The sequence below is a fragment of the Zootermopsis nevadensis genome, unplaced genomic scaffold, assembly GCF_977971745.1.
Source record: "Zootermopsis nevadensis isolate Lab colony 2312 unplaced genomic scaffold, Znev_1.0 Znev_ptg000061l, whole genome shotgun sequence".
Taxonomy (NCBI): Eukaryota; Metazoa; Arthropoda; class Insecta; order Blattodea; family Termopsidae; genus Zootermopsis; species Zootermopsis nevadensis.
In genome coordinates, this window is record NW_028259192.1 from 2560133 (window position 1) to 2584715 (window position 24583).

A 24583-nucleotide genomic window follows, 5' to 3' on the forward strand; every position below is an offset into this window, starting at 1 on the left:
AACAATACATTAAATATATTTGGACTTAACTGTAGCCACACGAATTAAGATTCCATCAGGAACCACAAACGTCATTGCAGAAAGAAATATCAAAGTTGTTTTAATTTTAATAAGCAAATGGGCTTCACGTAATAATTTGTTGTTCTTCATGATTTAGTGCCAAGGGAGGATAATATACACAGACTTCCTCACTTGAATATAAACCCATGTTGTAAGAGATCTCGAAGTCGCTTTCATAAAAAAATTCTTCCTGTTTGATCATTAAACTAATCGCCACACACAAAAATAAAAAACTCAGAATCATAATAATCATCTGTCCTGTGTATTCTACAAATATACTTTCATTTTTATAATTTTCACAGGGATATATAAAAACAGTCACTGAGTCGAAAACTGACTGAGGAAAATATGGGGGGGGGGGAAGTTTATTTTTGAGTAAGCCTATACGCGGAATTGTATCTGATTCTCACTTCATTACCGACATTACGAAGTTACAACGTGTTTGCTTCAGAAAGGGAACAAAATCTCTGCCCAAAACTTGGGAATAATAATAATAATAATTGAATAAAAATTTCCTTGGATATTATCCATCGTCTAGTAAATATAAAACGTAGGGATTAGCTCTATCTAGTGGGCCCAACTTTGTAGGAACCTGAAGACGGAGATAGAGTCCCATCTCCGAAACGTCGTTTTACGTTTTATATTTACTAGACGATGGATAATATCCAAGGAAATTTTTATTCGACGGAGATAGGGATTAGCTCTATCTAGTGGGCCCAACTTTGTAGGAACCTGAAGACGGAGATAGAGTCCCATCCCCGAAACGTCGTTTTTTACGTTTTATATTTACTAGACGATGGATAATATCCAAGGAAATTTTTATTCGACGGAGATAGGGATTAGCTCTATCTAGTGGGCCCAAATTTGTAGGAACCTGAAGACGGAGATAGAGTCCCATTTCCGAAACGTCGTTTTTTACGTTTTATATTTACTAGACGATGGATAATATCCAAGGAAATTTTTATTCGACGGAGATAGGGATTAGCTCTATCTAGTGGGCCCAACTGTGTAGGAACCTGAAGACGGAGATAGAGTCCCATCTCCGAAACGTCGTTTTACGTTTTATATTTACTAGACGATGGATAATATCCAAGGAAATTTTTATTCGACGGAGATAGGGATTAGCTCTATCTAGTGGGCCCAACTGTGTAGGAACCTGAAGACTGAGACAGAGTCCCAACTCCGAAACGTCGTTTTTTACGTTTTATATTTACTAGACAATGGATAATATCCAAGGAAATTTTTATTCGACGGAGATAGGGATTAGCTCTATCTAGTGGGCCCAAATTTGTAGGAACCTGAAGACGGAGATAGAGTCCCATCTCCGAAACGTCGTTTTTTACGTTTTATATTTACTAGACGATGGATAATATCCAAGGAAATTTTTATTCGACGGAGATAGGGATTAGCTCTATCTAGTGGGCCCAACTTTGTAGGAACCTGAAGACGGAGATAGAGTCCCATCTCCGAAACGTCGTTTTTACGTTTTATATTTACTAGACGATGGATAATATCCAAGGAAATTTTTATTCGACGGAGATAGGGATTAGCTCTATCTAGTGGGCCCAAATTTGTATGAACCTGAAGACGGAGATAGAGTCCCATCTCCGAAACGTCGTTTTTTACGTTTTATATTTACTAGACGATGGATAATATCCAAGGAAATTTTTATTCGACAGAGATAGGGATTAGCTCTATCTAGTGGGCCCAACTTTGTAGGAACCTGAAGACGGAGATAGAGCCCCATCTCCGAAACGTCGTTTTACGTTTTATATTTACTAGACGATGGATAATATCCAAGAAATTTTTTTATTCAATTGACTCTTCACCATCGTCAAGAAGTTTTAGATTAAATAATAATAATAATAATAATAATAATAATAATTCACTGACATAAATTATTAGAAAAGAAAACATATTAAAAACTCGGCATGATTTCAAGCAGCTAACAAATTTAAGAAATCCTTTCAGAGTGAAACATAGCAAATAAAATAAATAAATAAATTTCAGATTAAAATACGAAGAAACTACTGACCACATAATATCAGGATGTCCCATTCTGGCAAAGAATGATATACAAGATATGACAATGTCTGTACATATCTACGCTAATCAATACGCAGAAAATTATACAAACATAGATTCTGGCAAATAGCCCTGACATAGTAATTAAAAATTATAAAGAGAAATTTTGCTTACTGACAGATGTTAAATACCACAGAATAGAAATGAAACACAGAGACTGAGAAGAATTTAAAATACAGAAATCTAAGTCTATAAATTCAGCGAATGTGGAAAACAGAATGCTTTGTCATTCTGGTAACCGCTGGGACCATGGAAATGTAACTTAAAGACCACAAAAGTTTGTAAACAGTTCCAGGAAAGCATCTCTCTACAAAAGACAGAAACATCATCTTATGTTCATCTGCGATCGAACCCAGGACTCTGGAAGTCTGTGTCATAGTAAAAGAGTGCAAGAAACTTCTTTTTTATAATTAAGAAAAATCTCTTGTTCATTAATATTATCCACGTTCACAAATTTCGAACTGGGGAAAACAGTTCATAAGATAGTGTAATTGAGTCATATTGTGAATATTATAACAATTATTTATTTTAATCCGTCTGATCACAATATTTAAAATTTCTTATAATTGAGATAATAAAATATCACTCATGTTCCATATCGATTGATCGATTTACAATTTCGGAACATTTACACAACATGTTTCGGTTTTTATAAAACCATCATCAGGTGTAAAATATATCTTAGAACTTAAAACTCAATTATGATTTCTGTAGTTTTTTGGTGATGTTTCATTACGTTTGTTTTTCCATTTTTGGGCGAAGGTGTTGTTTTTCTTAAATGTTATTAGATGTACATATCGGCCAAAGATGTAGGAGTATACTATTCGAAGACACTACTACTTCTGGACATATCGGGACACTCACTCCTACATCTTTGGTATGTTTTATTTTTATTTATATTTTATTGATACTTTCTAACTATAATTTATATATTTTGCATTTTATCCCCTAAATTATTTTATAAATTCTTTCAAATTCTTTAGTGTTTCTTTCAATCATTTACTTACAGGCCGATATGTACATCTAATAACATTTAAGAAAAACAACACCTTCGCCCAAAAATGGAAAAACAAACGTAATGAAACATCACCAAAAAAACTACAGAAATCAAAATTGAGTTTTAAGTTCTTAGATATATTTTACACCTGATGATGGTTTTATAAAAACCGAAACATGTTGTGTAAATGTTCCGAAATTGTAAATCGATCAATCGATATGGAACATGGATGATATTTTATTATCTTAATTATAAGAAATTTTAAATATTGTGATCAGACGGATTAAAATAAATAATTATTCAAACAGTTCGTCAATCAGGTTCAGAAAATCATATGTAACTCTGATACGGTTTCGATTGCATCTCGAAACTTTTGTAATTAACTTGAATTATGTACTTTAATTCTCGTGTGTGATTTAAAATAGAATGAAGGTGTACTCATTGGTCTGAATATTTTAAACATATAACAAAGCACATAAAGTCATATGAAAAATATCGCAAAACATTTGTATTTTTCACGACAGCGGAACAACGTCTATCTTCATTTTGTTCGATATTCAGAATGTTTTATACAACAGCGCTGTCGTGTGATTTATATTTTAACGTGTTTTGTGGTATCAGCTGTTACCGTTGTCAACGCTTTCGACTGTTTGTTTCAGTATGAAAATGGCGTCACGTCCAACCATTTGTTCTCATTACGTCCACGCGGCCTGATGGAGAACTAACGCGAGCACATATTTTTGAATTGCTTGACATCTTGTAAAATAAAAGCTCTTTTATTGAGGTTATGTTGTGCTGTAAATGGGAGTTGGTGGACAGAATGCGAGGAGAGAGTTCAGTGGCAGGCAGACAGAGAAAGGAAACAAATATAACATTTGCAGAACAAATTTTTGTGGATGTAGCGGGGAAAACATTATTTTGGTTGTTCGAACAACGCAGGGAGAGATTTGAAAAAAAAAAATTATAATCGTAGTGTTTGTGCATCTGTGTAATTTCATCTCTCTACGTGTAAGGAAACCACAGAAACCACAAGGTTAGTAACAACACGAGACTGCTAGAAACTCAAGCTCCTGTGAACTATTATACTAACTAACTAACTAACTAGATGGCTTACCGAACCCGAAGGTTCATCACCGAATTAACCAAAGCCCTCCACTGGACCCTGTCCTGGGCCAACAAAATCCAGTCTCCTTCAACTCCTATCTCCCATAGATCCCGCCTGAGATTATCCTCCCATCTACGTCTAGGTCTCCCCAGAAGTCTCTTCCCCTTAGGCTTCCCAAATAGTGGACCCAACCAACCAGATGGCTTACGGAACCCGAAGGTTCATCACCGAACTAACCAAAGCCCTCCACCGGACCCTGTCCTGGACCAACAAAATCCAGTCTCCTTCAACTCCTATCTCCCATAGATCCCGCCTGAGATTATCCTCCATCTACGTCTAGGTCTCCCCAGAGGCCTCCTCCCCTCAGGCTTTCCAAATAGTGGACCCAACCAACCAGATGGCTTACCGAACCCGAAGGTTCATCACCGAATTAACCAAAGCCCTACACCAGACTCTGTCCTGGGCCAACAAAATCCAGTCTCCTTCAACTCCTATCTCCCACAGATCCCGCCTGAGATTATCCTCCCATCTACGTCTAGGTCTCCCCAGCCGTCTCTTCCCCTCAGGCTTTCCAAATAGTGGACCCAACCAACCAGATGGCTTACCGAACCCGAAGGTTCATCACCGAATTAACCAAAGCCCTCCACCGGACCCTGTCCTGGGCCAACAAAATCCAGTCTCCTTCAACTCCTATCTCCCATAGATCCCACCTGACATTATCCTCCCATCTACGTCTAGGTCTCCCCAGCGGTCTCTTCCCCTCAGGCTTCCCGACCAATACCCGGTGCACACCTCTTGTCCCATCCATGCGCGCTACATGTCCTGCCCATCTCATTCTTCTCGACTTAATCACCCTGACAATATTGGGGGAGGAGTACAAATTTTTAAGTTCGTTATTATGCAGTTTTCTCCACGCCCCATCGTCTTCTCTCCTAGGCCCAAATATCCTCCTCAACACCCAATTCTCAAACACTTGCAATCTGTGTTCCTCCCTCAGAGTGAGAGACCATGTTTCGCACCCATACAAAACAACAGGTAGAATTATTGTTTTGTATATTTTAATTTTCAGGTTCTTAGAAATCAGACGGGAAGACAAAATATTTTGAACTGAGAAGTAGCAAGCATTTCCGCAATTTAATCTCCTCCTAACTTCCTCACAAGTATCATTTTCATTTGTTATTTTTGTTCACAAATATTTGAACTTTGTAACCATTTCAAAGGACTTATTAGCCACCCTAAGATAATTTTGCCCGCCTGTCTTCTGATGACGAGACACTAACATATACTATTATAAACTATTATACTTCTTGTTTTAATTATTATTATTACAACATAATACTTTTTCAACATGGCGAATAGAAATAATTAATTTAAATAAAGAATACTTATCTTTCAAATTAAAAGTGAACAGCCAATAAAAGTTATACATAATTCACAATATTAATAGCTCTACAGGTAAATTACATAAGAGTTTCGTGATAATTATCATTGTTTCGTATATTTTTGTATTTAATACAATTCCTTTCAGTGCAAAATACGATCTATATTATGAGGGAGTTACTATCTAACAAAATAGGTCAGAGTCGACGAAGGTTCACTCAACAGGATAAACGATGAGCCTTTGTTAACAGAGACCTGGATCCGGTTAAGTTACCAATCGATTCTTTCGTTATGGAACCTTACATTTCGAAAAAGAATTTCGTCTTTTTATTAGAAATATACTTTCGGGCAGGAAGACACATATTTGGTGTGTAAGGTAGACTCGACCTAATTGATTTCAAATTTTTATGCTGTATTCAATTTGAACTTCCTACAAAATACAGCTTACAAATTCTCAACATTCTTACAAAAATCTATGTACTTTGTCAAAATATTTACATATCACGAGGCACCAAATTCTCTCTGTTTTAGTTGAATATAAGGTAAGGTCAAAATGACGTTTTTTTTTCTATACCAAAATTTTAAATTTTAAAATAAAAGTCACGGTTACGAGAAGTTAAATACCAGAACAAGATAGAACATAACTGCCTTGATAGGCTGATCTCTTTTCATTTACGTGAATTATTTCATTTTGCTTAAAAACTAAAACACTGTATTTCACTGTTATTCTTTATATCCAAATCAAATGGAATTCGTGGTTAACAAACTGAACATCGCTTCAGAACACACCACTCATTCATAAAGAGAAAATGCGTTCCTGTGCGGATATTTTTTTTTACCAAATTTATGACAATTACTGTGACATAGCTTTTCAGAAGTTGTCGTCACATTTTCCGAAAATCTAAAAAAATGTACGCGGCAATATGTAAACCCTCATGGATTTCTGTGATTCAGTGCGTAACTTTAGCAGAATAACGCATGAAGCCCTCCCTGTTCAGTTTTCTCGGTTCTTCGCCCTCGCGTATATAAAGACATTTCAGTCCAATTCATGTCTCTCTCTGCAGACATGTTTCGTCTCAATACAGCTCAATGGAGATCAAACAAATCCTATACATCGGGTCCATAGAACAAGCTGGCAGATGAATTTCTATAAAACATGCACTTCGTATGAGGTTTTGGTGGAATATAATTTATTTTAAAAAAAATATATAAAATAAGTTCTTCTACTCTCGTCTAAGAGCCACGGTGGTCTAGCGATTAGAACGCTGGCCTTGTAATCCTGGGGTCTCAGGTTCGATTCCCGGCGGTGCCCGAATTTATAACTTGTGTTGGGCAAGGCCGTGGTCTAGGCAACACGGAGTTTTCCTCCGTGGCATCCCAACAATTACTCCATTCACACACAGAAGAAGGCAATGGCAAACCACTTCTGGATCATCTGCCAAGAACGTATATGAACAGGTCCCAGTCCGAGAAAAGGATGGAAGGATCCTGTTCATATGGACCTGTCCTCAGACAGAACACTAAATAATAATAAGATGAGGTGGTCTAGCGGTTAGAACGCTGGCCTTGTAATCCTGGGGTCTCAGGTTCGATTCCCGGCGGTGCCCGAATTTATAACTTGTGTTGGGCAAGGGCGTGGTCTAGGCAACACGGAGTTTTCCTCCGTGGCATCCCAACAATTACTCCATTCACACACAGAAGAAGGCAATGGCAAACCACTTCTGGATCATCTGCCAAGAACGTATATGAACAGGTCCCAGTCCGAGAAAAGGATGGAAGGATCCTGTTCATATGGACCTGACGTCAGACAGAACACTAAAAAAAAAAAAATCGTCTGTTTCATCTCACGCTAAATCCCTTCTTTTAATACATCGTCGTTAAACAACTAATGGATGAGCTACGTGACCTCTGCATATACGTAAACCAGGCACGAATTTTGTTGGAAAAATGTGATTAAATTAATGTAGTAATTCGTTCGGTTGAAAGTTCAGCGAAAACTCACAGACACCAAATTCGCCAGTGGCTGCACGCGAAATTATTACTCACCCCAACGAAACGAGCGTCGCCCCAACTACATACCTAGGGCTAATCATCACACGCATTCCACCGCCTTGTTGACTCTCCTCCCCTCGACGTTTCTACCCTCCGTATTACACTTGCGGTATAATTCAGAAGTCTGGGTGTGATGAGTCCCATATGTACGCAAGCGATGTGGAAAATCGGATCTGACAAGCAACCAACTTGTAATCCTCTCTCCCACAAGCCTCTGTATAACAGCCTGACTAGGAACGCGTGGTCTTTGTGTCCGTCTGTCCACACATAGTAACTCCTTTATTTTTATTAAATATTACTACTTTGTGTCCTTACTAAAATGTAAGGAATACGAGGTGCGATCGGAAAGTTTCAAGACTGCGCCTATAAAAACCCGTACACTTATCTCACGTATTAAATTCATCCATTACCCTCGAAGTAGTTCCCCTGGGAGTGAACACAACGATCCCAGCGCCGCTGCCAAGCCTGGAAGCATCCCTGGAAATCTTTCTTTGTCAGCCTGTCAAGCACCATCTGCGATTCTGCCTGAATATCTTGCCAAAGACTCGCCAAAACGGCTACGGAAACCTATGAAATGCTAAAGCAAGCATTTGGGGAGTCCGCAATGGGTCGTGCACAAACTTTTGTGTGGCATTCACGTTTTAAAAATGGCCGAACCTCTGTCGATGATGACGAGCGTTCTGGACGACCATCTTCGAGCACAACGCCCGAAAATGTTACGAAGATCGACGTCGTACCATCAACGACTTGTGCGACATTGTTGGGATAGGCTATGGGACCTGTCAGCTGATTCTAAAGGAAGAACTCCACATGCGACGCATCCTGTCTGAGGACCAGAAGCAGTATCGACTTCTCGTTTGTCAGGAGCTCAAAGATCTTGCAAGAACTGACCCCAACTTCCTTTCTAAGCTCCGTGTGACTTCTTCCTCTTCCCAAAGATGAAAATTCAGCTAAAGGGAAGGAGATTTGAGACGATAGAAGAGATTCAGGCAGAATCGCAGATGGTGCTTGACAGGCTGACAAAGAAAGATTTCCAGGGATGCTTCCAGGATTGGCAGCGGCGCTCTGATCGTTGTGTTCACTCCCAGGGGAACTACTTCGAGGGTAATGGATAAATTTAATACCTGAGATAAGTGTACGGGTTTTTATAGGCGCAGTCTTGAAACTTTCCGATCGCACCTCGTAAGCGTAGCAACAGGTCGCAGACGACGTCAAAAGTAAGCACCTTTCTTTCAACATAAGGTTTATTCATTACTTTGTACATGTTCGTATTTTTATTAACAAAAGCAGTTGGAGGAAATTGATGTACGTTCCAAAGTTGTTGCTAACTAAAAAGTGTAAAATTTATTTTACAAATTTTGTTTCCTTCCTTTTCTGCTGATTTCTTTGTTCGCCGGAAATTATTAAGAAACAGCGTATTATCAAAAAGAGGGCCTTGACTTCCTACCTACACACAGACTAATGCAAATTACTCTATAAATTCACAATTGTAGACAAATAAATATTTTTCCGTCTACACAACTTTTATTTCCTAACAGCTCTGACCATCTTCAAGTGTCATATACAATATTAGATTAAACTGTGTCTTTTTATACGTGCAAAGCTTTCTGTGATTAAAATACATCAAACTAAGATAAAACTCAAACAGTGACTGCAATCCAGAAATGTCCTACGTGTTAAATATTACGTCTATAGGCTAATTATTAAGATAAAACCTTAAGACAGCAAAAGTTACAAGCATTGACACCTATAAGGATCCTTGTAGGACGTAGTTCACAAAATTGTAGTTCACAGTAATAAAATCTATTATTATAAAAATTATAAAAATTAAAAAAACTCATTTTCATGACGAATTTAGAATGGTGATGAATGAATTTATATCGAAATATTACCAGTAATCGATATTTTCACTCGTGGTTGACGTCTGTTGTTAGCGAGGACCATCTAAATGCGTGACCAGTCAGTTATGGTGGCTTGAGGTCCGGCGAACGAGGAGGACACTTCGTTCCTTCTATACGCCTCGGAATCGGATATCACACCTTCACGGAATCACTAACTTCGATACTTTTAACCAAAACGTACTAATAAGAAAAGCCATTCATTACATTACAAGCGAGAAACTGGCATTTTGAGGTTATGAGGGAACGGAAAAGGAGTCAGCTGATCCGGACTTGTGAATGCAGCTATTGTCTGGACCGATAATCTTTGAACTCTGAGCTTCAATGATCGCCAGATGTACTTCTGAAGTTATCGCTCTGGATGACGGGGATGTACGTAAAGCTAACTAGTTAGCAATTTATGACTAAGTAACGAACTACCTATTTTACATACCTAAATAGCTAACTAGAATCCAGAGGTTCGACACACTCACAGGAAGATAGAGCCAATTCGCTACCAAAACTCTGCACACAGGTAATTTCTTGAAATTGCCTGTCTTGTGGGATATTGTTCAGTGTAATTATTATTTTATTTACTACGTATTTAACGATGATTTTCCACTAGATTAGATTATATACCGTCGAATGAGAGGATGATAGTGAAATATTAATTCGAAGGAATGTGTAAGGAAGAGGTCGTGGCCTAATTTAAGGTACTATCTCGATATTTGCCTCCGAGGAACTAAGTATGCTCCGTGTTGTCTGGTAAAAATCGGACGACGTTTCAGAGTTTACTGCGTCCTTGGTGGAGTGGTTTAATCAACAGACTATAAAGCCTGTAGGTATCTGATTAGCAACGTCTGAAAACACTCGATGATCGTCCACAAGACGAAACATGGATCACTGTGACGTCATGAGTTCGTGTATACGCAACCAGGGCGAATGTACGAGGTGTGATCGGAAAGTTTCAGGACTGTGTCAATAGAGGGCGAACCGGATGTAGTACGAGCTTCTGCCGCTAAGGGGTGCGGCCTACATTCATAGTGAATCGGTGTGCCAGCCGGCATCATCTAATTAGCATTTGTTTCTTAGTTACGGGCGTTTTGGTAGTGCATTACACCGACCCTCCTGCGATTTCGGAATGGCGTGTGCATCAAATTTTGCCAAAGACTCGCCAAAACGACTACGGAAACCTATGAAATGCTAAAGCAAGCATTTGGGGAGTCCGCAAACTTTTGTGTGGCATTCACGTTTTAAAAATGGCCGAACCTCTGTCGATGATGACGAGCGTTCTGGACGACCATCTTCGAGCACAACGCCCGAAAATGTTACGAAGATCGACGTCGTACCATCAACGACTTGTGCGACATTGTTGGGATAGGCTATGGGACCTGTCAGCTGATTCTAAAGGAAGAACTCCACATGCGACGCATCCTGTCTGAGGACCAGAAGCAGAATCGACTTGACTTCTCGTTTGTCAGGAGCTCAAAGATCTTGCAAGAACCGACCCCAACTTCCTTTCTAAGCTCCGTGTGACTTCTTCCTCTTCCCAAAGATGAAAATTCAGCTAAAGGGAAGGAGATTTCAGACGATAGAAGAGATTCAGGCAGAATCGCAGATGGTGCTTGACAGGCTGACAAAGAAAGATTTCCAGGGATGCTTCCAGGCTTGGCAGCGGCGCTGGGATCGTTGTGTTCACTCCCAGGAGAACTACTTCGAGGGTGATGGATGAATTTAATACCTGAGATAAGTGTACGGGTTTTTATAGGCGCAGTCTTGAAACTTTCCGATCGCACCTCGTATGTGTGTCCACAAACTATCAATTTTATTAGCCAGGCACAGACATCAACTATCTCATTCAGACAACCGCTGTACTTTGTCGGAATAAGCCTATTATATCTTATTTATTCACGTTGATATCAATTGAAGTTGACTACAGAGAAAGGCCTCGGTCTATTGTATGTAATCTTATTGAAACCGCAAAATGCTGTTGAAAAGAAAGGGACATTTTTCTTTCGATAAGTTCTGGTGCAGTGTTCAATACACCGCGGCTCTCAGCTCTTACTCAAGTCACGTCCTACAGATCCATCATCCGTTGCGCCTAGTCGAAAATTTCACGTGAACTGCGAGAGAAATCGCGCGACCACCGAGAAAAGAAAATAAGGCGAAGGGTTTACAGGATGAAATACAGGGGAATAACGCGTGTGTTGCGTACAGGGATTTTTCGTAACGTGATATTGGATAAACTGTAGATAGTTTGCCTGAGACGTAAAAGGGCACATGTCCGCTTGGGTTTAACTGTTTGTATATCATGAGATGATATTGTTATGATTATAATTGTTTATTTTAACCGTCTAATCACAATAAAATATTTTATTAAATATTAAAATATTATTACTATAATTAACATTTAATATTTAAAATATTTAAAATATATTAAAATATATTAAAATTGTTTGTATATCGGACGCATATTTAAATATCATTTTTCAGCGGAGGCTGTAATAACCAATTCTCCACGTATCACGAAAATAAAATAAAATGAATAGAAAATATTTGTTTCTCAATATTATCTATGTTTAGTTTACTTTCAGAATGTGTTAAATAAATTCCCATTTGCAGTTGTCCTTGTCGTAAATCGATGCAGCTGTGGCAAGGAACATTTCTCTCTTCTAGACACGTGACATGATTTTACTCCTTACAGAGTACAATTGCGTTTTCTAAAACACACGGCTGTATTTTATCTAAAATGTGGGAATCTTACGAGAAGTATCATGCCCAAAAATTCGATTAAAAAAACATTTTGGTCTAAAGTATCTGAGAGAATTTTCAAAATTTAAAATATTTAAACACGAAAATTAAACTTATTTTGGTAATATACGTAAATGTAATCTGTTAAAAATAAAGTTTCGTATGAAGATGGCTGTCAATTCTGTGACTGATACAATAAAATTCTAAGAGTAGGCGTGTGTATTTCATACACATTTATACAGCCCCCCCCCCAATATTTTGGTTTTAAAGTGAAATTATTAAATAGGAACTGTTTCCACAAGAACGTATGTATGTATTTCCGACAAAAAGACATAACTTTACATATCAAATCTAAAAGTTCTTGACGATGGTGAAGAGTCAATTGAATAAAAGTTTACTTGGATATTATCCATCGACTAGTAAATATAACGGAGATAGAGTCCCATCTCCGAAACGTCGTTTTTTACGTTTTATATTTACAAGACGATGGATAATATCCAAGGAAATTTTTATTCGACGGAGATAGGGATTAGCTCTATCTAGTGGGCCCAACTGAGTAGGAACCTGAAGACGGAGATAGAGTCCCATCTCCGAAACGTCGTTTTTTACGTTTTATATTTACTAGACGATGGATAATATCCAAGGAAATTTTTATTCAATAACTTTACATGTTTCTATGCCAGCAATTTAAAGGTTTCGTGTGTCTGAAATGTTTCTTTGTTTCAGAAATAACATGAAACAACGCAAATTGGAAGCCATCGTTTCCAGCCCCTCCTACTTGTCATCAATCCCCGCCCTTAATTGAATGTTGCAATCGTTCCTCCCACCCGTTTCTAACCCACAGCCTTCTACGCAAATAAACACACACGAAAAAACATTCTTTTCACTGTCTCGCTAACCTGATCTCTAGTTAGCGCCCTGTCACAGCGAAACTGGTAAAGACAACCGGAAACACAGTAGGCGGAGCCTCTAATTGTTATGAAAACGGAAATATAAGTAGGTGGGGTCTCCATAATGGGAGGGGTTATTGTATGGACCAATAGCGGTGTCGGGATTCTTGATATCGCGTTAAGGTAGTGGGGAGAGTTAGACTCAGGAGTGGGGATTGGTGTCGGTTGGATGTTTGAGCTAACGGAGGGGAAGGATTTCCTCAGTCGTCATTAGCAAACAAAGTTTCTGATGGCAGAGAAGTGAAGTACCTCAGTTCCTTCTGATGGCACTGAAAACGTCGGCCTTTGGTGTCAACGTAGGGGAAAATTATTTTTTCTAGTGACTTCGAGAAAAGTCGAGAATTTAAAAAAAAAAACTTTCCAACTCCACGGAAGCCAACGGACGTTAACAATTGACAGAAATGAGTTTCAACACGACGACGTAACACTGATATTTACAAAGGAATCGTCCGGTTACTCCGGGTACAACAACGAGTTAAAGTGTTCATTTTTATAATTACGAAAACAATTTTTTTTTAAAAAAAAAAATAAAATAAAATCTGTGCGGATGTGTCACGCGTGTGTGAAGAAAATTTGAAGAAACTCGAATATTTTAAAACACATCGACGTTATAAGTTTTCAAAAAAAAGCAATGAAATGTTACCTACGACTTAATGAAACTCAGACACGTGTTTTGGGGTAAGTAGGCTTAACTTTGAAAATACGAAACAGAAGATTTTTAACTCGACAGACAGACAAAAATTATAACTGAAAAATGAGATATTTCTGTACTGACGAAACTGGTGGAATCTGAAGGAGATAAAACATTTTTCTGAAATGAATTAGCTGCATTAGACACCGAGAATAGACGCTCGTTGCTAAGAGAACTGTAGAAAACTGTTTTGATGGCAGAGCACGTGGGAGTTGTGTTGATCGGCTGTGGGGAATCCTTTCTGCACGAGAAGAAACATGGTCGGGAATCGAATCTCAGTCCACACGCAGCCCAGGACGTGAGAAAATCCATACGAGGGGTGTGAAAAAGGCCCCTTTTCATGAAAAGAGGGGCTCTGTATTAGAAGATTATGGTCTTGGAGACGGGCGGGTTACCACCTCCGTTGCAACTGTACGCTGCAGCGGCTGCTGCCGCCTCCGGGGGCGGCACGTGTTTAACTAGGCCTCCAGTCATGCCTCCGTTTTTCCACGCCTCGACACATTTCGCAGCTTCCAGGACCGGAGGGACGACTGGAGGATTCCCCATGGGTCTCGCAGGATTTGCGGTTCCACCTGGGTTTCTGCATCATCATGGAGCTTTGGGTCCCCGGTTCGCATCTTTGGCAGCGTCTGTTGTGGGGGCAAATAGCCGGCAACATGAGCCCGGAGCCGCCGTGGATCTGGGCTCCGGTGGAGTCCTCAGACGGAGGGTAATGCAACTCTCCGAAGACAGTGCGTCTGAGGGAACGTCGCCGAAGAAAGGTAGGACCATTAGCATCTTTATGCCAGCAGCCTATCGCAGATAATAACTCGAAATATAGACAATAGTTTCCTTTGGTTTCCTAAACAAACGACAATTATTTTCACAAACATTTCTAAACGTATTACAGCCCCAAGTTATATGTTACAACTGAAATGCAGAGCGGTTCCTAAGAGGTTCGAGACCATATTCTAAGCCTAAACAAAGTTTTAATAAGCTTACATTCTCCTAATATAGAATTTTCATTCTGTTTTAGTGTCCCTGATTTCAAAACCCGTCTGAAACAGATTTATAAACTCGGTTTCGGATTTCACAACACAAATTTGTTTTTCATAAAATAACGTTGGGCTAATTTTGCTGATGTATTTATCGACTGACAGACATAACCTAACCTAGAAGATGAATTTATTCAATTTTTGTCCCCCAAAAACGGAAGACCTGCATCGTTCATATAATCTCCTCAAAATAACGCCTATTACTGATAACAGACTATTGAATATGTCAGTTTCATTGTATACACAACTAATAGCCTAAATACTTACTTCAAATTAGTCTATTATGTCTATTATTTATACAGACACCTAAAGTATATACCTAAGCCTGCTCGCCGAGGTTTGGGTTGGACTTGTATGGCCTTATGTTTGGAAGACAGAATTAAAAAAATTACATATTAATTTAAATTTTAATATCAGTCTTTATTCCACGTCATAAAATAAAAATTTCGCCACTTAAGTCCATACTAAAATTAGCTTTCCGTATAAGCCAACGAAAATGTCAAAAGAATTATTCTTACAGACTTAATTTCAAAGTGCAAAATATACGCCTATAATTTTTGTAGTGTTGAAGACCTCTGAGAATATTAGATTAAGAAGAAGTCTTTTAATGTTCCATGTAATTCAATTTCTCTGTACGAAAACATCCAGAGCTCTTGGAATGTTTAACACAAACCATGTCTGAGCTTAACGATAATTAGGTTCTACAATTTCTAACTGAGAATTCTGACGAATATAATTTTTTGGGGCAAGAGACGGAGATTACGTCAGGCCTACGTTACCCTGTGAGGATAACCTTCCTTCATTACATTCGAAAATTTTGGGGTTTACAATAAAAATAAAAAAATGCATTCTTTTGAGTGCAGTTGCACTCAGTAGATATTTTAATTTAATTAACTCGGATTAATTCCTTTCTCATAACGAGAAGGCACTGAACACCAACGTTTATACTCGTTCCTTTTATGTTTTTTTAAAGTTTTTTGGGTATGCATAACACAAATTTTGAAATCGTTGTATTCCTCAGTATTGGAGTTCAGTTCTAAACGTAATAATACAAATGTGCTTTGTAATAAGTTCGTATAGTACAGACGTAATGAATTACTACAAATAACCAATGAAAAATCAATATTAATAGAATATAATAAGTCATTATAATCTGGAACAGTAACTTCTATTGATATTATAAAAATATATGTAGAACTGTCACTTCAGGGAGCATATTAAAATATTTTATAGATATAATATGAACTGATTTAAACATTAAATATGTCATAATGAAACCGTAGTGATATTCAGTAAATATTCCTTCATGATCTTACAGCATCTGAATGATAAACATTTCTGTGATTCTGACTTCGTAACTTTGTAACTAAACTATTCCACATGTTATAACATGAGATATCAAAGGAGTGCAAGTTTGTTCTCAGCTGAGGCAGTGACAATGACCAGAGAGAGAGTCAGTCGACTGTGAAATTGGTTTCATAAAAACTATTTTTACCCAAAGGGAGAACGAATCAAATTAACCCCTTTACTCGAAGACAGGACGAGAGCATTTAACATTGTCTGCCCACATGCATTGTAGTCAGGAATGTGATAATTACTTTAAGATTAATTCTTGAATCAGGCCTGCATCTGACCTGTGAACTTTTTATTTAATTTAAAATTGACGATTCTTTTTATATTTGAAGACCGAGTAATTTATGGTGTTTCAATGTACACAAAATCTGTAATTGCAGAAATCTCAGTGACATTTACAAAACACCGGACAACACTTTGAATGAACATGGCAAACTTAATCTCTTCAGAAAGCCCCGTCTATGACTCACCAGAAGTCTTATTTATTAACCTGTAGGACTATTTTCAATACCAGTTCATCGACTATTGATAAATGAATCGAAGTCTGTACAGTAGCTCATTCACGTAAGCTCGAATTATTTTAAAATTCAACAAGCTCAGAATTATTGTCAAGAGGGAACTTTGTGCAAAGACTCACAGAAGATGAAATACATTTTTCGGTTGGTCTAAACATTTCATGAAACTCAATACGAGTTATGCCCAAATTACAGTTTTCAATAAATTAAATATCCGGCAATTTATAGGGCGTGTTAAATCAGTTGCTGTTGACGATGGAGACAGCAAGTACCATTGAAACACTGGTAAAGTCCTACCAGGACCACACGGCGCTGAACTCACCGCCGTGAAAACGTAGATCCTATTTAGACCTAGACTTATTACAATCGCCCATCCTCGAAATTGTTAATGTTTATTACAATGTAATTGAGTTTAGAATTTCGTAATCAAAGTGGATGGTTGTTTCCTGTATTCTCCCAGTGCAATCTGTAACAGTCAGTCTTTTGTCAGCGACTAAGGAAGACCGGTCCGCTTTCACAGAAAGGGTTACGTGATTTCACTAAACCTTCCGCAATTATATCTATCAGCTGTTAAAGTTTCTTCAGTTGTAGGTTTTCTACAAATCTTTCTTATGATCGTCGACCTCGGGTAGGTCTCACAGGTCTGTAGACCTCATCTAGAGGCTCCTTCTAAGGCGACGTTGACTTTCGACTGTGAATGTTTAAAATTGTTCAACGCATCGGGAAAAACATTACAGTTGTCATATTCAGGGCGAATGCATGAAGGTTGGTGCGTTTTTTGACGTCATGCGTAGGAAAAGTAATAATTGTCGAATTGGGTTTTGATTTGTGGAAGATATCAGCTGGAATGTCTTGACAAGACGTTGGATAATTTTTCAACATTCGACGCGGCTAATCCGCGAAGGCGAACGATAACATTACATTCACCTTAAAGCCGCGGACAGACCGGGGAAATAGTCTCGTAATATAGCCGATGTAAGAAGTCAACCTACATAATTATCTTAACAGATTCTGTTTTACGCTTTGCCGAATGATTACATAAACCATCGATATTACCTAAATCTGGTAACTGGTTTTCTCCGTTTTCCTGCCTGTAGACAAGCTAAGATAACTAGGATTTCAGACTGGTACGTTTAAGATAGTCAGATAGAACAGGCTATTTCTTCATAATCATTAATTAGCCTTTTCACGGGGACCACACGCGAAAGCAAATCGCGACCTCCTCGTTAGAGCGACTTGTAATCGTCTGACCAGAATAATTCCAGCCTCGGAACATTGGTACTAGTTGAGATTTCAGGTTGTCTTCTGTTGTGCCCTGCTCCCTATCCTCCAAAACGTCGGTTAATTAAATAGTTTAGTAGAGAAAGAGCCCATATTAAGTAATTAAATGTTTCAGAATGCATAATAAACTATCCCACGCCCATATTATACATTGTAAATGTTAATATAATTTTTGTGTAATAAAAGTAGCTGGGAGCGACTCCCTCTCTAAGTCGTACAAACATTACTTGAGATGATTTTATTTATTTTAAGTAATGAATTTAGGAACTATTCTGTTGAATTGAATTAGAGGTTTCTAAATAATCAGAAAACATGACAAAGATATAATATTTTAATATTTTACGTCAAATCACAATTTTTAATAAGATAATAAAATATAAAATATTTAAAATATCATTTCACGTTCCGCATCGAATGATCGATTTACAAATTGGAACGTCTCTTACGACATGTTTCGGTTATATTTAACCTTATGACAAAGAGATTTAAATTTATACAGAAATATATCCATTTATTACAAATAATATTTATTTGAAAACACCGCCAGATTAACAAAAAAAAATTTATGTTTTGATATAAATTAAATGGTCTACCAAATATCCCTGTATTCTACTTACATTCAGCAAATTCGTAGAAAATCTTATGATATTTTTTGACAATGTGAGGAAAACGAATGTCCTTAAGAACAGGACATCGAGGGCAATATTTGGATTCGCACTCACCAGGAAGGCAGTGACAGGGGGAGGTAGAAACTGAAAATGAGGTACATGATTACTTATCGACCAAAAATTATTACGGTTATTAAAACATTGAGTTCTGGGCTCCGGTTTCGTGGTTAAAGCGGCCGGAACGTCGAATTAACTACTCATCTCCATCTGATTCCGAGACTAAGGGTAGTTGAACCGAGTAGGCTGGGGAGAGGTGGCCATTTAGATACGTTTTCTACTAGTAAATTACTTACCCGTAAATAATGACGGGAAATCTAACGTAGTGAACACACACACTCGTAAATAATATTACACAAGATCCAAAATTCCTTAATGATCACTACGCAAGCCACTAAAAATTACTTAGGCGTTTTATTTATACTTTTAAGGTAGTATATTTGCGTCATATTGTGAATTAGGTTAATATTTTAATATTTTCCGTCAAATCACAATAAACTGCATAACATTGTAAATGATTGTAATTCGAGTTTTAAATTTTACCAATCTAATTTATACCTGAGGACGGTTAAATATAACCGAAACATGTCGTAAGAGACGTTCCAATTTGTAAATCGATCATTCGATGCGGAACGTGAAATGATATTTTAAATATTTTATATTTTATTATCTTATTAAAATTGTGATTTGACGGAAAATATTAAAATATTATACTTTTAATTATAATTATAATTACTGAACGTTTCGTGTATTACCTCATCTTCTCTCCAGAATTCTTTAACTATACCACAATAGGCTCTTTCCAAAAACCTGCCTTCCAAATATCGAGGACAATTTTCCTACCTGTGAGTAAACTCCGGATACCTGATCTATTCATTGTAGGGAAAACGCAGTTTGAAGATGTCTGAGACAACAGGGTGTAGAGAAGAATATTTTGACATAACAAGGATAAAGCTATAGGAGACTGGAGAAAATTACATAATAAGGAGCTCTATAGTTTTTAGTATTTATCAAATGGTATCAGTGTGATTAAATAAAGGAAAATGAGATGGGTTTGACATGTAGGGCGCATGGGGAGACGTGAAATACTCACACTTTTAGGTTATATGAAGCACTCGGAAGACTTAAATGTCTATGACAGGACAAAATTTGATGTTACTGAAATGTTACGAGGTGCGATCGGAAAGTTTCCATACTGCGCGTATAAAAAAAACCCGTACACTTATCTCAGGTATTAAATTCATCCATCACCCTCGAAATAGTTCCCCTGGGAGTGAACACAACGATCCCAGCGCCGCTGCCAAGCCTGGAAGCATCCCTGGAAATCTTTCTTTGTCAGCCTGTCAAGCACCATCTGCGATTCTGCCTGAATCTCTTCTATCGTCTCAAATCTCCTTCCTTTTAGCTGAATTTTCATCTTTGGGAAGAGGAAGAAGTCACACGGAGCTTAGAAAGGAAGTTGGGGTCGGTTCTTGCAAGATCTTTGAGCTCCTGACAAACGAGAAGTCGATTCTGCTTCTGGTCCTCATACAGGATGCGTCGCATGTGGAGTTCTTCCTTTAGAATCAGCTGACAATTCCCATAGCCTATCCCAACAATGTCGCACAAGTCGTTGATGGTACGACGTCGATCTTCGTAACATTTTCGGGCGTTGTGCTCGAAGATGGTGGTCCAGAACGCTCGTCATCATCGACAGAGGTTCGGCCATTTTTAAAACGTGAATGCCACACAAAAGTTTGCGGACTCCCCAAATGCTTGCTTTAGCATTTCATAGGTTTCCGTAGCCGTTTTGGCGAGTCTTTGGCAAAATTTGATGCACACGCCATTCCGAAATCGCAGGAGGGTCGGTGTAATGCACTACCAAAACGCCCGTAACTAAGAAAGAAATGCTAATTCGATGATGCCGGCTGGCACACTGATTCACTATGAATGTAGGCCGCACCCCCTAGCGGCAGAAGCTCGTACTACATCCGGTTCGCCCTCTATTGACACAGTCTTGAAACTTTCCGATCGCAACCTCGTATGTGATATGGATTGGATTCATCTGGCTCAAGATAGGGGATTTTGGTTACGTCTTGTGAACACGACATTGAATCTACAGTTTCCGTACAACTTGACGAAATTACTGACTTCACGATCGTTTTAAGAGCTTCTTAAGCGACTGCTCCGTGGGGTTAGACTGACAGCAAATCAACAGAAGCGCGTTTTCAAGAATTAGGTACAATTAGTCACAGATTCTGTGGTGTTACTACGTGACTTGGAGAAGTGAGGGAGGACTCGATTTCTCGTGGCATGCAATACTGCACACATCGGACTTCGTACACTAAGTTTATGGTACTTATTCTGTATAATCTGTGTGAAAATTTAAAATTGGAAGCAGACGACAATTTTCCGTTTCATCAGACTGTCAAGATCCGGTTATGAACCCCATTAGAGATCAGAAAGCATCGTGTAATAATTTTATGCAAATTGCATGGTTCAGTTAAAGTTAAACCAGGACGTAGTGCGGTTTTTGAAAACCAGCGAATTCTGTGTTGCTACATCAGGACTCGGGATTTTAAAATCTGTTCTTAACAGAGTGTTAAATTATTGCATGTTATTCGATTTTTTTTTCAATTTTTATTTTTGTATTTTACGCTATTGTGCTATATACTTAGTTTACAGGAATCTAGTGGGGAAACACAGCTTTTCCGTAATCCACACTCTGCATTAACCGACTAAGATCCAATCGCTGATTCGTCTACATTCTTTGTAAAAGATTCAAAAAAGAATGTATGGAATAAGTAATAGGATGAAGGAAAACAGACAGAAAGGAGGGACGAACGAATGAATAAAGAGCAGATAATGTACTACAAAATAAGAACTGATGTTTTTAAATAAGAGTGTATGATGGTCCTTTTACGGTACTGGACAACAAAATATTAAATAAAATATTAAATATAAAATATTATATATATTAAACAATTAATCTTTTTGTGATGTAAGACTGAAAAATAAAATAAACTCTACCTATCCCGGAAAAGTCTGCGTGCTAAAAATAATGTAGTTAATTCGTTGTCTTAGTAATTATAAATATTTTCTTAGGATTAAACACTTGTAACTCATAAATGAAATAGAATTTAACTTTTGTCAATTAAGATCAGTACTCAGTTCAGAGTATACATTTATTAAAAAAAATATTATAATTTATTACTAATAACGTGTTATTATTTTAAAATTTTATTATTTCTTGTACGAATTCCGTTCATCCGAACCAGAGGTAGGCTAATATTTTGCAGACAGTAGCCGTGAAAAGCCTATGAGAAAATCTTGTAGTGTTAGACGAGAATCATTCAGCTAAACGTGGCATTACTGTTTGCCTAAAACGTTTTGGACACTCCTGGTAGAAACACGTAAATATATTTTAAGATATGGGTCTACTGCGTACAGGTATAAACATTAGATTCACAATAACATTAATAAATTAATAAAATCGGTTTGGAATCTTTGACTGTCATGTCTTACATTAGCGTAAATGTACATACACCAACTGACGCAAAATTAAGTACGATACTTAAGTCACCAGAGGTTAAAGGAGAAGGCAATCCCCTTCAAAATGAAAGCCTTGGTGTTTTGTCTCTGTGCATACTCGTCTGTAGATGCAAACGTTTCGGAGAAACTTACTGCCTCCGTCTTCAGGGCTAAGGTAGCGATGCTCGAAAGTGGGGAGGGGGTTCCCCGTCACCCCTCCTGCCTGATTGGCCCATTCCTTAACCCTTTTCTACTCTGGCCCTACATAAATACCCACGAGTCTACATGACTCCAAAACCCAAAAGAACATCATCCTTGAAAACCTCAAATTTCATGTTTTATTTTTCAATATTTTTCTTGTACTCTTATGTTAGTTAAATTAAGGTCTCACTACGTGAATATCTCATGGTCTAATCCTTGAGAAGAAGGAATAATAATACTGGTTTCTATGACAACAGTAATGTTTACTAATCCGGTTTCATAAATTTTCTGAGCATTATATTTAATATCAATACGTTTAGATTTAATGGGTCTTGTAAAACCTCGAGAAACACTGTAGGCGTAATGTTACCACAGAGTTCGTCTCGAGAATCCAACAGCTATTGGAGTGATCAAGATCCTCTCTTGTGGAACCTGAACGTTTAGTCTGATACAGATAATATTTTAATATTTTCCGTCAAATCACAATTTTAATAAGATAATAAAATATAAAATATTTAAAATATCATTTCACGTTCCGCAACGAATGATCGATTTACAAATTGGAACGTCGATCATTCGATGCGGAACGTGAAATGATATTTTAAATATTTTATATTTTATTATCTTATTAAAATTTGTGATTTGACGGAAAATATTAAAATATTAACCTAATTCACAATATGACGCAAATATATACTATCTTCTGATACAGATAAATTCAATGCACATCTTTATAACATATTTATTAGATTAATTTTAATATTGGGCCAATCACGTGAATTCACAAAGAGGGGAAGGAGGAATTTTTGAATACCCAAGCGACTGTTAGACGCTGAAAAATTTTGTTGCATAGTCAGTCACGTGTGTAAGAGTTCTCATATGACGTAAATTCAAAACTTGCATGTTGATTTGAGAATTAGGGCCCGCTACAATTTATTTTGACCATAAACCATCTGTTAACAGGTGAAAACAAGTCATGAAAAGTACGATGACGTCATAAGAACATGCCCAAGTTTTGTTAATTTGGCGAATTAGTGAGAATGTTTTTCTGGGTTATTAGTGTAAGTCTGAAGCCTACACGTTCGTAAATAATTATTACGAGAACTGTCAGCCGTTACACCTGTTAAGAGACCAAGACGTGAGTGTGGATATAATCCTCAATAAATATTAAGTAGCCAGTACCGGGAAATAATTGTTAGTCAGGCTGACCAATAAGTTTACAGCGTATCAAATTACAAGGTTTGTGGTTAAAATCACCTAAACTTCATTCATTTTTTTTTGTTACATTAAAGTAACGAGCATCAGTTTAAATGTTGCGCTCTGCATTTGCGTACGCCATATTAAATACAATCTTGACAGCTAATAAATAATATTATTATATATTATTGCAAAAGCGTTTATACAGCAGTTCTCACCTTCTGTCCGTAAAAACGAACATAAAATGTTAGAATCCTAATTGCTTCTAATCACTATAGGAATTTTTTTGAGAGCTGTATCTTAATACTTAACTATTTTCTGCTCTGGAACGTGTCTGAGGCTTAGAGTCAAAGCTGTAATTTATGAATTGGTCCATTAAATTAAGCTACTTAGTTAGTAGGTAAGAAAGGAACGTAAATAAATTAGGAGTAAAGTCAAGGAAACAAAAATAATACTTTGAGAAAGTAATTAATTAAATTCGGTTTGAAATCGACCGGACATGGATCGAAAAATGCATGCAGAATTTTTTATAAAACATGTTACAAGAAGATGGCATACGGGAGCCTGTTGGAGGATAATACAGAAATAATTTCAGAGATGAAACAGTGAGGGTGGGGACTAGACTGAAACGAAGAGGTCCAGACGATGAAAGGCAATGTGATTCAGATTTTCACATTTCCCTTTTTATATTTTAACAATCACGGAAATTTGTACTCCTCAATGTTGTTCCTGTCTGTACAAATGAATTAATATGACTCGTCACGTCGCGATTTGTCGTGTACTTCGTCGCGAGATCATGCAATTTTCGTTTTTAATTCAGAAATTAAAATATTCAGCAATCGTATCTTGAGCAGTTGATTTACCAACGTTCTTCATGTA

General features: G+C 37.5%; 2 protein-coding genes across 3 annotated transcripts in view; one reads left to right on the forward strand and one right to left on the reverse strand.

Annotated features, from left to right (window-relative positions):
* LOC110835676 (uncharacterized) overlaps positions 1-24583 on the reverse strand; it is a 432687-nt gene that overhangs the window by 227454 nt on the left and 180650 nt on the right. The gene's annotated exons all lie outside the window — the stretch shown is intronic.
* The window catches only part of LOC110835675 (uncharacterized), a 71840-nt gene continuing 60711 nt past the window's right edge, over positions 13455-24583 (forward strand). The window contains exon 1 of the mRNA XM_022076156.2: positions 13455-14709. Coding sequence (XP_021931848.2) covers positions 14319-14709 — 391 coding nt within the window. The 5' untranslated portion in view covers positions 13455-14318. The remainder of the gene's footprint in view (positions 14710-24583) is intronic.